Raw genomic sequence first — 15,650 nt, forward strand, 5'->3', positions numbered from 1 at the left:
TTTCAAGGTACACCTTAAATGAATGACAAGGCACCTGGTAACTCCCCAAGGTCAGCTGTTACTGGAGAAGCCATCAAAGGTGACTCCAGCACATTCCAGGAATCAGACACCAATTGGGAAGTAGAACAATGGCAGCACTTATGTGCCAGTGCAGCAGCAAAAAGGGTTGGCTCAGGCTAATTACAGCTTCCTGGTAAAGTCCTTCTGCAAGTATTACTCAATGAAGCAAAATCCAAAGGTCTTTTGTGAATGAATGCTGTACCTACAGGAGGCCACCCTCAAAGGACAGCAGCTACACAAGGCTGCTACTACAGGGCTAAACAATTGTGCACAGCCTTTCAGTGCTGCACTGCAATGCTGAATTGAGGTTTGAACTGCATGAGGTAAATGGATGCTTTTCTGGAAGGCACAGTGATTTTAAGCTCATCAGGAAGCTTTAGGTTTCCTCCATTTCCATCCTACAGCCTTTCCAGAAACATTACTTAAAGGTTCTGCAGTTTCCTGTAATGAGGCTGAGTTATGCCAGTACAACCTAGTGACACATCCCTCACTACCCACAGAATCATCCCTGCCAGGTCATGATGTGACACTGAGGAGGTGGCTTCACCCAGGCTGGTTATTTAAGTCAGTCTGCAACTACTGAGCCACACCCCCTCTGTTCTCTGGTTCAAGCACACTGACAGTTACCACCTAGCAAATAATCCTCCTGCTCATCATGCAGTCAGGAAAGCATCTGAGCAATACCTTTTTCATCAAAGATTTTAGTGTGAAAAGATGCTGCAGTGTGGGGGTTATTGACAACCTTCCTGGAACCACAGACTGCAGTCTCTCTTCCACCTTCCAGGCTGCCAACAGCATTGCAAGCTTTGCTTTGCTGCTGGGAAGAGAAGCACTGAAGCCTTACAGGTTGCTGCAATTGGAACACTCACTAAATGCCTTCCTCCTCTTTGGCTTTAAGGGGAGGACAGGGTTAAACTAACATGGAAAACATGACCTAAATGAGAATTCTTCTGGAGAATACCTGAATCAGTATTGTTGCACATACCACATGCAAAGTTAATACTGTGTTTAGGGGAGCTACCTTAACTGAACTCTTCGCCTTCTGCTCTCCTCCTCTGGGTGCTTTAGCTCCTGGGGCAAACAGCTCTTATCTCCAAGAAGTCAGCAGAAAGTCCTCGCTGGGATTGCTCACATTAAAGAAAGCTTACAAGCAAAATTCCATCCAACAGATTTTATTTATCAATTTGGTTTTGCAATTACAACTGGTTCTGCTTTCTTCCACTGAAGACAAAATACAAACTCGTACAGCAACGCTTTGCAGAGAACATTCATAAGATAACAGCTCCATGTTTGCACAGAGCGGCTTCCAGAAGAAGCCAGGTAACCTTGAGTCACTACAGCTCAGTGCCTAAAACCGATTCAAGGGCAAATACAAGCTACAGATCTATGAGCTACCCTCCACTTCAAAACACAAGGCCAAGAAAAACTGCAAGTTGTTACTTCAGGCTTGGTTTTGTTGTTTTGCTAGGACACAGCACAGATCAGCTGAAACTGCCATTTCAAAGGAGCAATTAATTTCTGCAGTGAGGCAGCCAAGCACATGGTGAAGATGTATAACCCAGCCTCCCCTCCTCCCAAACAACTGAAAGGGAAACAATCCAAGCCACAACTCTGTAAACTGTGGACTGCACCCTTTTGGCAAGGCTAAGGAGCAAGCAGTGCATAGTGCAGGCCTTCCAGGACAGAATTGAATGAGTACAACCTCGAGTTTCTCAGGTTGGCATCTGTATGTGTCAGAGATCCTGGGTTTCCTAGAGTCTTGGGAAGTAGCAATTGCTGGCACCAAGAAAAATTTAGTAACTAAGGCAAGGTGTCCCTTCTACCCTTTTAAACAAAATCTGAGGCAAAAGACTAAGCAACTTTAAGGCACTTTAAACATTGGTTTTAGTTTGCTTTCTGAGCATACTTTATCAGCAACCTAAATGAGGACCAGCACAGCTCATGAATAAGCACTTTAGCAACGTTGTACAGAGCAACAACTCTTGTGTGGCTGTGTCTTCCATGCTGTGAAGTGTTCTGCAGCACTTGCCTGTGAGTTTCCTAAAAGATAGCCCTTGGAGGCCAAAAACAATTACATACTAGGCATACAGTTTGCTTTGCTGAGTCACACCTTAGGAGAGAATCTTGCCCACTTCAAAGCACAGAATACAAGCTCATGGATAGCTATTTTCTTAAACTTACTTGTTTAAAACAAATAGCTGAGGGAAAGGACAGGTTGAAGTGATTACACAGTAAGGCCAAGGATATAACATCTAACCCACACACATGCTTTTGCTGGAAACTGGCTGCTCACTCTGCCATTGTAATAAACCTGAGCTGATTGTCTTAAGTTCTGTTTAGAAAGCCAAAAGGTAACAAACTGAAAGATACAGTACTGGTGAGTAACTTCTGTATTCTGCAGCAATTTGAGTCTCCAATGCAGCACAATAGAAACAATGCCATTCAAACTAGAAGAATGCCAAAAAGCAACACTGAGCTAAAGTCTCCCACTGAAGTGCACTTAATTTGCTTCCTACCCAAGTTCCACCACCGTGACTGCCCTCTGCTTTGACACCATCATTTGGTATTGGGTGCCAAATTCCAGTTCAGTCAGAGCTAGCAACACAGTACTACAGATTACCCTGAAATGGATGATCAAGGGAGAGCATCAGAAGCTAAGGACTATGTGCTACACCCACCACTTGATTCTATCTCAACTTCCATTTTCCCTGTGGGTCTATGTCTAGAGGTGCTCAAGTCAGTCTGCATGGGAGATGACGTACCTTTGATGCTCAGATGACATGGCTGATCCAATCAAGGAACAAACAACTAAATACTATTTGGCCAAACAGATTTCCTTAAGCAGATCACAGCAAGGTGCCATGCATCTGATGCCAGGAAACAAGGAGGGGAAAGAAAGGGGGGAAAAAAAAAAAGGTGTAGCCCTGGCAGCCCCAGAGCTACAGCAATTCTGACTGGGATCAATCAGCACACCCTCTGAACCACCCTTAACTGCTCCTTCAGCAGGTAAACCCCCCCCCAACAACCAAGACCCTGAAATTAACTGCAATGAGTTTAAAGACCATTTGAGTAGGAAAGACTTCAGGCTTTCCTAAACACCAGTATTTCAAGTATGTTGCCTTTTTAGACAGGGAGAGAACTGAATTTTATCACTATTATTATGGTTGGTCTTTGTAGGTCAGAAGGAAAAAGTAAACAACTTAAAGCTTCTCTTTGTAGCTCAGCACTGGCGTACCATGCTCCCTCACCCTCAAACAAGGTCACTAAGGGACAATTATTTACTGTGAAAAGTTTTTAAACTGGAATGCTGAAGTCACATGTGTTCCATTCTCCTACACACATCTAGCATTTCATGGTCTTATTTATCTGAGATGGGTGGGACACTTCTGCAGCCTACTGAATTTTAGTCTTTTTAAGGCACTAATCTTCATCTCCCCTTTAGAAGGATTATCCCTGCACCCCCTCTCCTCCCTCAAAATTAACTGGAAAGGGTAGAGGAGTTCTGTTTGGAATGCAGTATTTGATCAGGCAACCTTTATTCTCCTGTCAAAACAACTATGGGTTATGGTATTCTGTTAAGGTACTACCTGCTACAATTTTGTCCATCTTTCTAGCAGAGCCATAAACTACCACAAATGGCATTTCACTCCCTGAAGTCAGTCACCAATAATTCACATCTTGGTAAAAGTGAAAGGATACTGTATCAGATGCTGATTAGCCATCAGAATAAGTCATCATGAGATTGTCTGCTCAAGATGGTGTTGCTACTGAATCATCTCTGAACATCTACATTTGGCATACCAAAAAAAAAAACCCCAAAAGGTCCCACAGCAGCAGCAGCCACTAAAGGAAAACGAGACAGCCATTAGAACCCATGCAGCGTATTGCCAGTAATCCTGTTGAAGAAATTCGTATCACCTCCTGCCAAGTATAAGGTTGCAAAAATATTCTTTGAAAGTCTCCTTTTAGAGATTTAAAGGATATTAGGAACTGCTGTCTTCCACGAGCAACAGGAAACATTTTGGTTCAGTGAACTACAGGTGTCGAGCTACGAGTCCAGGGGAAGGTGGCAAGTCCTAAAGCGTGTGGTAGTTTCGGTCTTTGGACTTGCAGAATTTGTACAGGAAGAAGACAACAGCCTGCAGGCCCAGGACAAGGACAATCCCACCTATGAAACTTGCAGCATCGAACGTAGACTTGCGTGAGAAAGGCGCAGGAGTCACGGTAGCGTTCGTACCTGTCAAACACCACAGCAGCCTGAGTGCACACGCCTCACCATGGCTTTACTGATCTACAGCACATACTCCATGTCTAATACATGCTTTCATGTGTTAAAATTACTCAAAACAGCCAAACACCAACAAGAAAACAAAGAAATACATCAAAATTAAAGACATGCCAGCAGCTGTGTTTAGATTGTTGATACTAAAATTGATTAAGTATTGTTTGTACCAGGCTAGAGCTAGTTACAGCCAAACTGCTCCGGACCTCAACACTGAGCAAGTCCCAGCTGGATTTTATTCATCCTTTCCCAATGTACATAGAAGTATCTTCCTGACACACATTCAAAACACATTTTCTGATCTCTGCTGCTTGCTCCTTTTTTTATTTCTTAAATTCAATTGAAATTATCTTCCACCTACTGTACTTTAACCCCAAACATTAACATTTAAAGAAATCAGCTGAAGCCACAGCATGGGAATCTGGAAGTTGCAACCAGCCATCAGCAGCTGGCTGTTAAGAGCTTTATTTTGTGAGAGCTTTCCATGAAACAGCACAGTCAGGGCTGATGCTGAAATAAAACAACTCAGCTAATTCCCATTACTGGAGCTCAGTTTATTTCATCCTTTTTAATTTGTATTTTTCACTTGCAGTGAAAATGGGATACCTCAATAGCAACCCCCAACAGGTCAGCAACAAGTTCCTCCCAGCCAGGCTGTTCAAGAAACCAGCTGATTTAATTTCACCAACATGCTTCTCATGCTCAGTATCTCACCAATTAGCTGTTTCTCAGGGCATTAACTTGCTACATACAAACACCACCTCAGTAAAATCAGATGTGCCATGAAGTTGTAAGTGCCAGCAGCAGGTATACCAATTCCACTTTAACTTTGTTGCTTGCTACTAGCTCTTTTGACACGGTGCTTTTAAAGCAACACTGATTTCCCAGTATTTCATGCTTTCATTACGCTAGTAGTAACAGTTACCTGGAGTAGTGGGTGTTGTGGAAGCTGAAGGAATGGCAGTTGTAGATAGAGGAGCGTGTGTGGTCGCATTGGTGACGTTAGCTGTTGGAGAGAAGACAGGAAGTGCTATACCATAAACTTCAACAGCAACCTCTGCAAGCACTGAAGTCCTTACTGGAATGATTTGTCTTGTTTTGCCTGAACAAGGCTAAGCTTTGACCCCACACTGCACCCCACAGAATTCAGATGTTCAGCTGCATGGCATTGAGCCAAGTTTCTGCAATAAGGATATTTTTTTTTCCCCCCAAACTTGCATATCATTGTTACCCAAATATTTCAAGGTTCTCCACAGCTCAGACAGTGATTCTTTGTTCAGACAAAACCACTTTTCTTTCAAGCACTGATATAAATGCTGGTATTGAACAAGAATCAGGACACCTGCTTCCAGACAATTGAGAATCTCCATCAAGGCAGAGGATTTTCATTAACAGCCCTCAGAAACAGTATTTGGAGTACTAAAAAAAGTACTAAAGGGAATCTCTAGACAGGATAGCAAAACCTCCTCTCTCTCCCCATCCCCAAAACATTAACTGTGAATGGCATCATTGAAGTAAGCAAACACTTGCCTGTAGCTCTTCCATTATCAAGCCAGAACACTGGGTCTCTGACCACCCCCCACCCACCAAGCCCCTCTCCAGATCAGTGTTACTAAAAATTAATCAGTATTCCACTATGTGCCTGGGACAAATGCCAACCTTTGCAGGGTTACCCAAAGCTAAACCACCTTACTGTACATCAGGCTGTTCTGAGCCTCATTAGTACTAAGTCATTACCTCCCAGCTTCCTTATGTAGCAGATGCCTTTAAAGATGAGTTTGCCACTTTTTCCCCCCCTTAGTTATCTTTGAAAGAAGAATTTTCTCTGTTAGAGATTTATACAATCCACTTCTACCAAACCTTGGGACCATTTATCCTTCCCTACATCAGATGTTTAGTAGTTATGCTACTAGTGACCTGTGGAAAAGGACCTCTTGTCCTTTATTTTAATCACCAGTTCCTACTTTAGTGCCATTCTGTGTTCAGTGTTACTGTATTACCTATAGCAGTAATGGCTGTGGTAGCAGAAGCGGCTGTGGTAGTATTGGAAGACGCAGTGGTAGTGTTGGAAGGCAGCGTAGTAGCATTGGAAGCCGGTGTAGTAGAGTTGGAAGGAGGAGCAGTTGTAGGATCTATGAAAGAATAAAATTTTATGTTAAATAAATCAATGGCAGTACTGAACTGAAACCCCACAACAACAGGTGTTTGAGTTTCAGGGAATTCACCCAGCAGCAAGTTCTGTTGTACTTTTGGTTTGAAGTGACGAAGCAGCTGAATGTTCAATCCACCACTCTAGCAGCAAAGCTTGCACCACTGAATGCATGAAAACCCTGCTCACAGGCAGCTCAACCAAGCCAGTGTCCACCTGGCAACTCAAGATTCCTCAAAGTGAAGAAAGGAAAGAGTCCCATTGTCCAAGCATGCAATGGGCATGCTTTACACAATAGGAAGCCAGGGTATTTGGTACTCTTCCCAACCTCACTGCCGTCAAGATTGAACCTGACCTATCAAGTTCAACCAGAAATCAGAGTGGTCAGACAGCTGCAGCAGTATGGGGAGAAAAATCAAGACATAGTCACTGGAAAGCTTAGCTAAGGCTTTCTGAGAACCATTGCTCATTGTTGATGCTCTAAAAACCACAACTGTGAAGCCTTTTGCAACTTACTGCATTCACTGAGTCAATCACACATGGACAGCTTATCTAACCTGCTGCTTAATCAAACACTGATACATCAGCGAGTCTCCTGCTGAAACACCATTATGTCCAGAAGCCTTTAAAGCTCAGGGTCATTTCAATGTGGTTATTTACATCTTGAAACAATTCAGCATGGCAGGAAACCAGAGCCAACTGTTTCTACAGATAGGCTGGAGAGACCAGAATCTACATCCTCTCAGAACCCACTTGCATCAAGTTAGTTTAGTTTAGGGCCACCTTAATGTTTTGGTTCTCATGTCAATCTCTGAACATAGTGCTGAACCATGACACTGTAAGAGCTGCTAAGGTATACAAGTTCCTCTTGCAGCAGCAGAGATTCTCTACTGAAGGTGACAATTAAGTGTCCTTGGACGTGCAGAAGCTGAAACTACAACCTGATAAAGTCTCTACAAGTTTACCAGAAACAGACTGCAGAAATTCTGCTCTTAGATATAGAACAAAGCACTGTAAGAACATGCTCTTCTTGGAAGCACTGAAAAATGGTGCTTTAAACATTCCTGATTAAAAGGTGACTGCTGCAATTTTACAACACAAGTCCAAGGCAAATGGAATTACTTCTGCCTGGCTGCCAGCACCACAGCATAGACCTTTGCAGCACAGAAGCTCCATCTCTCTTGGTGTGAGCCAGACTTTTTAGCAGCACTGTTGAACTCATCTAGACAAAAGTATTAAGAATTTTCATCTGTTGTTCTTTATCTTTAAACCAGAAAATACCATTTTGAAGTCCATTTCTTGTCAGCTTTCAGAAAAACTAAAGAGAAAAACCTGGAACCTCAATTTCATACAGAAGTGAAACAGATGCAGTCTGAATTGTTCATATCCTGCAAATCTGCTTTGCAGAGCAAGCACAAATGAGTGAAAAGACTTCAGTAGATGTGCAATTGAGCACGTTCCTAGCACAAGGGATTTACCTTATGCAGTTCTGTGACCCAAACCCTGCACTTCAGGACTGCATGAAGAGCTGTGCTAGTTAATTACAATTGGAAGGTGCCTAAGTCTACCCCATTGCCTGCATCTCACATGAAGCAAAGGACTTAGCAGTTGAAACTCTTTTGTTGAATATGAAGCTTACTGCCTTGAGGATGCTGAAGGTTCCTTAGTATAGACTGTATGCAATAGGAAACATCTATTTTCATCTAAGAAACCAAGGCCAGAGACCTGTGTCTAGTAAAATGTGTCAGGCTTCTTGGAACATTAACAGTAAGTAGTTAAATGAATGCACAATGAAGTTGTGTATTTTAGTATCACAGGTTTAAGCTGGAAGCAAAGGGCTTATTTACATACTTGTATGTGCTCATGTAAATTGCAAAAGGTGTATTAAAGGAAAACAGACAACTCCTTCACATCAGACAATGGGAAAGCTGAGGATCAATATACTTACCAAAACACTGTTTCACAGCTGTACAGTTACTAATCGTTTCTGTTTCATTTACACACTTCTCCTGAGGCTCATCTGTCAGAAAAGAGACAAAAATATTTACAGCAGCAGAACTTGAAGAGTTTGAGACATTGTTCTTAATTACTACTAAACTGTTCATAGGACAAACTAATCATCTAGCACTGAACCCACTTCAATAAGCAGGGCTTCAGTATTATACTAATAATTAGATAAGCTTTAATTTAGGATTTTCTTTCACTACAGTTATTCTGCAACTCAAATCAACATTTAGGCAATACTTATACATGGTTATGCATCATTCTGCATTAACAGTGTAACTTGACATTTTTTTCTCATAGCCTGTAAAATTAGACAGTGTTTCTACTATCTGTGGCACTTTTCAAGGGAAACATTGTGTCTCTATGGCAGCATCATAAAAAAAATCTTACTGTCTTAAACTCTACATGCAAGCACTATATAGTTCCAGCTTTTTAAACAGATCCTGGACCTCGCCATTGCTGAAGACATCAGTTTCTTATTCCCTGCCTGCAAACATTTTTTCCTCCTTTGACTCAAGATCTCAACCTCTCCCTCAAAGAAGTAACACAGATCTCTTGGGTGTTTGCAGTGTGTGCCTGCTAGTCAGACAATGCATTCAGAAAAAGAGCTTCTTGATGGACACTCTTGCACTGGACAAGTTACATCCAAAACCCTTTTCATCAGTTCTGAAGCATCTTAGCTTACATAACCTTCCCCATCTTATATAACCCTCCTTGGCCATCTACAATCAAGTGCTACAACAGCCAAGCCACTCTCTCTTCTTACTTTCATTTCCACCCCACATGAGAAATGTAAATAATCCACCTGAGGACTATTTATGTAGTCGTTGTATGACCTTGTCAACAGCAACTTCAGCTCCTCTAGGACTGAATACACTAGTGGTCACCTAAATGTAATTGCATCCAACTCTCCTGCACTGGGAAGGGCAAGGCTCTGAATGAGACCAGCTAACCTTCCTTTAGCTCTGTTATGTTCCCTTTAGTGGACTGCAATTCCTAGTTTTAGGAATGCTACTCTTCACTGACCTTATTTAACAGACTTCCCTCCCTTCCTTCACCTCAGGAGTAGCAGCTGTGACCACATTTATAACAAAACCTCAGAAGGGACTGAAGCATGGGGATGTGCCTGCAAGTCAGAATTCACTCATGTCTCCTTGACTGCAAATGCAAGTGACTACTTTGTAGTGAAAACATTGCACCATCTGGAAAACATTAGCTTACTGACAGCACAGATAGAAGCCTTAAAAATCATGGATTATTTGGAACACTTTCAGCTGTCTCCACATAAGAACTTGAAATGTTTAACAAGGGACACAACTTAGGAGTTAGTGCTCCATCAGGTTATCAAGCAGAACAGTGTATTAGGGTACTGAACATGAATGTAGATGAAGCAGCTCTAGCTTGGTTTAAGGCTCTGCATGGCTCAGCAAAGCTCTGCACTGGGAAGTCTTCCTTACTTTGACATGTGATCCACTCGCAGCCCGTTGTTTCATTTCCAGTACACGAATTGCAGTCAAGATAACTTTCACAGCTGCCTAAAAAGAAGGAAATGCATTTAATTAAGACAAATTCACCACTGTTGAAAGAGCAGCTTCCCCCACAGGAACAACTTCCCAGATGTACATCTCCTGGGTTAAGGCACAATCCTTCTCACTGCACTTTGACCGAAAGCTACAACTTCAGAATGCATTTGACAAGGCAAATACACTTCCCTCCAGACACTGCTGATACTCCAAACCCAGACCCCACAGGTACACAAAGATTTTGCCTCATGCAACCTCTGACTACTGTAACTGCAAATAATAGAGGGTGTATTACTCTAGTACAGCTACCAAAGTCCACTAGACTGATTTTGCAGAAATCATTTAATTGAAACTTCAGGTGGCAAGGGCCTTGTTTCTTTTGGGTAACACAGGCAGCTAGAAATAACCCTACAGTGAAGTAAGCAAAGTGTGAAAAATAAAGACAAGAACCTAGAAGGCTTCGTATACAAGTGCATGTGAAGGAGAGCAGAGAGGAAATTAATCTACTTCTATCATTATCACGGCAGAAGGCAGGGACCTAACCAGTCCAGCTGCTTTTTAAATGCCAATCTCAGTCAAACATTGTTGCCTTAAAACCACAGTGACAATACATCCACTATCTGGATCATACAGTATCTCCACCCAATCCACAATTTTACTGCATTAGTTTTAATTAAGACTTACTCATACAGCCATCACACTCTGGAAACCCACATACAACCCACAAGTCCTTATGCTACATACTCTCCAGCACATTTCACATCATATCCACCTCCTCCAGGCACCTTTGGGTGACCTTTGACTTTTCTCTGCTCTGTTCCCTGGTGAAAGGAATGCTCCTATCCACTGATCTCTGTCAATCAGCATGCTAATTTGCATATCACAGTAACAAATACAATTATTTGAATTAAGCCCTAATTGGCCTTGGGTTTTCTCCTGGTTATGGTAAGATCAAGCTAGAAATATCAGCAATGTATCTTCACTTCAGAGAAATGGAACAAGATATGAAAGACCTTTGTAGCTCATCAGTAAGCAGAAACAAGACACTTACATCTCACCAAGAGCTGTATGACAGCTTCTGGAGAACAGATCCCAGATTTATTACTCGGGGTACACACCTGAAGAATGATTGCAGCAGCACTTCTAACAAACAAGCAAAGTTCACTTTTGTGAATTCCTCACTGGTAAACAGAAATTTGAGTATTCTCTAAGGGGAGACTCGACAGTGCTGCCAGCCAATACCAGGTGCACTAGGACTTCTAGTTTACTTTCAAAATAAGCTTTCCCAGCCTAGTCTGAGGGAGGAACAGATTTGCAATAGTACAGGATCAGGAGATATTTTTAATCACAGCAACAGCCTCAAGAATGAGCTGTTAACTCCAGAATCAGCAGCAGGGTGTCAGATGTTCTCTCAGTGCTACTCCAGCTGTGAAAGGCTCCTTCTGTACACCAAGCACAGAATCACCATGGTTGGGAAATACCTTTGAGATCACCAAGCCCAACCATTATCTAACTCTACACCATATCCTTGAGCACTATTATCTAGACAGCTTTTACCTACAACCAGCCATGGTGATTCAAGCACTTCCCTGGGCAGGCTGTTCCAGCCTTTGATAACCAGGCTCCCCAGAGAGCGTGTGGAGCTTTCTTCTCTGGAGACGTTCAAGACCCATCTGGATGCGTTCCTGTGTGAGCTGCACTAGATTATACGGTCCTGCTCTGCCAGGGGGGTTGACCTGAAGATCTCCAGAGGTCCTTTTCAACACGGATCCCTTTGGTACAGACGTCTTTCCTGATCTCCACGCTAAACCTCCCCGGTGTAATCTGATGCCATTTCACCGCACAACAGCAAGCTCCCCGCCTCTCCCCATCAGGAGATGTCTACTCTTCAGTGAAAAAAAACCCAACCCTGACTCGGGTACCATGAAATCAGCTCTTAAGCGTAGGCAAGCTCTTGTTTGCTCCCAAGATAAACCCGTCTGTTGAGCTGGCACTCACACAGGGTGCATTTAGGTTTTCCTCTTGCTCTTGAGGAAACCTGGAAGCACTATCAGAAGTCTGTCCTGCCGGACCAACACTGCCCTCTCCCGCTGCACCGCAGAGGTTGTTCACCTCTGACTCCCAGCAGCCCTCAAGCAGTCCATGGTTTTCACAGGGTGCCCGTGGTCGGTGGTAGGTCTGAAGAGGAAATCTGGACGGGCTGAAGCAGAGCTTACCAGGCAGCTTCACGCTTAGCTGCAGCGCATTGTGCAACGCGGCCAGGGAACTGAGACTCGCAGAAAAACTTCTTCCCTTAGCTTTTTTGGGGCATGCAGCACATTTTCTGGTTAGTGGGTTCTTTTTTGGGTGGGTTTTTTTTTGTTGTTGTTGTTTCCCCACACACACATGTAAACGCTTTGGCAAACGGCTTACAGAGCCAGAGAGCTCAGACAAACCCAGAGGACGAACAGAGAGGCTAAGGTGAGGATAAGGAGCAGAGGGCAGCAGCGCCAGGCCGCCGCTGCCTACCCGCGGTTCCACCTGCGCTAAGCCTGCCCGAAAGCAGCGTGCCGTGCGCGGTGCCGAAGGCACACAGCAGCCACCCCCAGCAGCCGCCTGCTGCTGCCAACGGGACACCGCAGGCGGCATTTGAAGCCGTGCTAACGGATCTCACACCCTACGCACCCCAGCACCCCCCCCGCCAAACGAAACACGAAAGCGAGACGAGACGGAGCCAGAGAGAAGCGGGCGGAAAGCTGCCGGCGGGCTGCGGGCACGGGGGCGCAGGGTGGCAACGCTGCTGCCGCGCGGAAGCGGTCGAGCTGCGACGGGGCAGGGCCGCTCCCCACGGCAGGCGGCCGGCACCGCCGAGCGCTCCCCCTCCCGCCCCGCAAACACACTTCTCGCCCCGCCGGGCGCGGCAGAGCGGCGAGCGCAGAGGGCCGGCCGCCCGGGCTGGCCGGGAGCCCGCCTCGCTCCCCTCAACGCCGAGCAACGGGCGGGGCGCGGGAGGGGGAGGGGCTGCCCCGTCAGCAACTGTCGGTGGGGGCACTCACCAGCGGTCGCGGCGTCGGAAGTCCCCGCAGCCAGCCCGCAGAGGCAGGACAGGTAGAAGGCGAGAGAGAGGGCGGTGAAGGAGAGCGCGAATACCCGAGCCATGGCGGCGGTGCAGCGAGCGGTCGCCGCTCCCGCTCCTCAGCGCTTCCCTTCGCCCCGCTCTGCCGCGCGCGCACCCCCTCAGCGCCGCTGTCCCGCCTCCCGCTGTCACGTGAGCGCCACCGCCTCGAGCTGGCCCCGCCTCTTCCCCCCCGCGCGGACCGACCGGAGCCATGGTGGCGTGGTTTCGTCCAGTCGCCTCCTCCTTCCTCCCCCCTCACTTGGCGGGTAATGGAATGGCCCCCACTGCGGCGCGGCGTCACTTCCTCACGTGACCCCGCCGCCTCCCGAGAGCGTTTCCCGCTCGCCACGCGCTGCCCCACCGCCTCCCCGCTTCCTCCCCGCGGCGGCCGCTCATTGGCTCTAGGGCCCTGAAGGGCGGAGCGGGGGAGGGCGGCTGGGGCCATTCCTCTGCCACGGCGCCCAGGGTGTGCTTGCTGTCGGTGGCGGGGCTGCCGCAAACCGCCTAGGGATGGCCGGGCGCGGCCTGGCACCTCTCCTGCGCTTCCCTGACTTGGGGGTCCCCGGGCTCCAGTTGCCGCTCCGTAGCCCAACCCTGCTTCACAGGCTTTCAGCCCTTCGTTTGAGCTGCTCCGACATTGCCCGAGGCTGCTGAGGCAGGGCTGTCCACACCGTGTTAAACCTCCCTCTCACCACATCTCAGACACCAGATCTTGCGCCGCTGCCACCTCCAGTACAGCTCTTTATGCGGTGGATTTTAGTTGGCACTGGTGTGAGGCTCCACTCCCTCCTCTCTTCTACCTCGAAAAAACGGTATACAGTAGTACCTCAACCGAATATTGTCAAGTAATTATGAGATGAAGCTTAGCAGCCAGTGTGCAATACGTGCACATGGTTGTCCGACTGCTCCAGTCCGCGCTAACGTGATCACAGCTTGGAACTAGGGAGGAGGCACAGTAAAAACTGTAACATATCTTCATTACTGTCCAGGTGCATGGCAGAGAGCACCTGGGGAAGGATGTTTGGCCATCCCATAACTTATTGTGGTGGAGTTGGCAGTGTTAGGTTTGTGGCTGGAGTTAGTTTGGAAAAGACCTTTCAGACCAAATGATTCTGTGATTCCCTTCTGACCCCTGAGGAGAATTCCCCCTCTGCCTGTCCTGTTCCCTATCTCCCTCTCCTTTGTTTTCCCCTAAGGCAGCTTGACTCAGTGTATATCATCAACAGTGGACTCTGCAAACAAACCATTGGTTTGTGTAAATCTGCCTCAACATTTCGTGCAATGCCAACACAGGCAAGCATTGGGAAACCAAACCAAACATCCATGCCTGTCATCAGGGGAGCCAAGTCAGAGCTGTAAAGCAAATTTCAGTATGGCCCTGATTTGAGAAAGAGGTCCTCAGAATGGAAAGGCAGAGAAACATCAACAGGAAAATTCACCTTGGTTTCTCCTAAGGGTGAGATGGACTTGGGCAGGAAAGAGGAAACCACCAAATAAATCCCCAGCTTGATCTTCCAAGAGAGAGAGGTAGAATGGATAGAAATAGAGATAGGGATGAGAGAGAGAGAGAGATGTGTGAGTGTATCTAGATAGGTAGGTAGGTAGGTAGATAGATAGATAGATAGATAGATAGATATGGAAAATCTAGGGTAAAAGTAAGTACAAAACAGAACTAAGATTACCAGCAGGGCAAAAATGACAGCTACAACACATCTCCAAAAGTGAGTGACAACATCTGTCCTGTAATCCTGGGGGTGATGGGAATCTGAGTGACTGACAAACGTGGTTTGTCTGAGTTTCTTTTCCTTGAAGTCAGCATCTTGGGGCTTTGTTGTGGCATCCACTCAGCAGCATCATGGCAGCCTGGGTTGTTGTTGTTGGATTGAAAATAATCACATTCAGCACTCTGTTCATTTCTCATTGTGCTGGTATATACTTAGTGGTTAGCAAGGCATTCCCCTCTGTTTTCAATCTATAAGGAATTCCAAGCACTGTGTTGCAAAAAAATTTATTGAAAGCCCTTGGCAAAAAAACCCAAATGGGTAAAACCCAAGGGGCTGCAGCTGTCCACTTTAAGCAAGCACATTTTAAATGCAGTAAATGCCCAGGATTCTCAGATCATGTTCCATCAGGTAGTGCTTGCTAAGATATCACAGTATCACAGTATAACTAAGGTTGGAAAGGACCTCAAGGATCATCAAGTCCAACCTATCAACACAGACCTCAGGACTAAACCACGTCCAATCTCCTCTTGAACACCTGCAGGGATGGAGACTCCACCACCTCCCTGGGCAGCACATCCCAATGAAGAACTTTCTCCTCACCTTGAGTCTAAACCTCCCCTGGCGCAGCTTGAGACTGTGTCCCCTTGTTCTGGTGCTGGGTGCCTGGGAGAAGAGACCAACCCCTTCCTGGCTACAGCCACCTTTCAGGTAGTTGTAGAGGGCAATGAGGTCTCCCCTGAGCCTCCTCTTCTCCAGGCTAAACAACCCCAGCTCCCTCAGCCTCTCCTCACAGGGCTGTGCTCAAGGCCTC

At 46.0% G+C, this 15,650-nt stretch overlaps 1 protein-coding gene across 1 annotated transcript; it reads right to left on the bottom strand.

The window, feature by feature from the left end:
• Nucleotides 1–1,216: 1,216 nt before the first annotated feature.
• CD164 (CD164 molecule) lies at nt 1,217–13,246 on the bottom strand. The gene is made up of 6 exons (XM_068160498.1): nt 13,054–13,246; nt 9,953–10,030; nt 8,440–8,511; nt 6,343–6,474; nt 5,268–5,348; nt 1,217–4,297 (listed from the first exon to the last, which is right to left on the bottom strand). Exons 1-6 carry the CDS (start codon nt 13,154–13,156, stop codon nt 4,137–4,139), a joined length of 627 nt encoding a protein of 208 aa, XP_068016599.1. The 5' UTR covers nt 13,157–13,246; the 3' UTR covers nt 1,217–4,136.
• Between the last annotated feature and the right edge of the window lie 2,404 nt (nt 13,247–15,650).

Source organism: Melanerpes formicivorus, unplaced genomic scaffold (assembly GCF_026170545.1).
Source record: "Melanerpes formicivorus ecotype bairdi unplaced genomic scaffold, bMelFor1.0.p_v2 SCAF_50, whole genome shotgun sequence".
Lineage (NCBI taxonomy): Eukaryota > Metazoa > Chordata > Aves > Piciformes > Picidae > Melanerpes > Melanerpes formicivorus.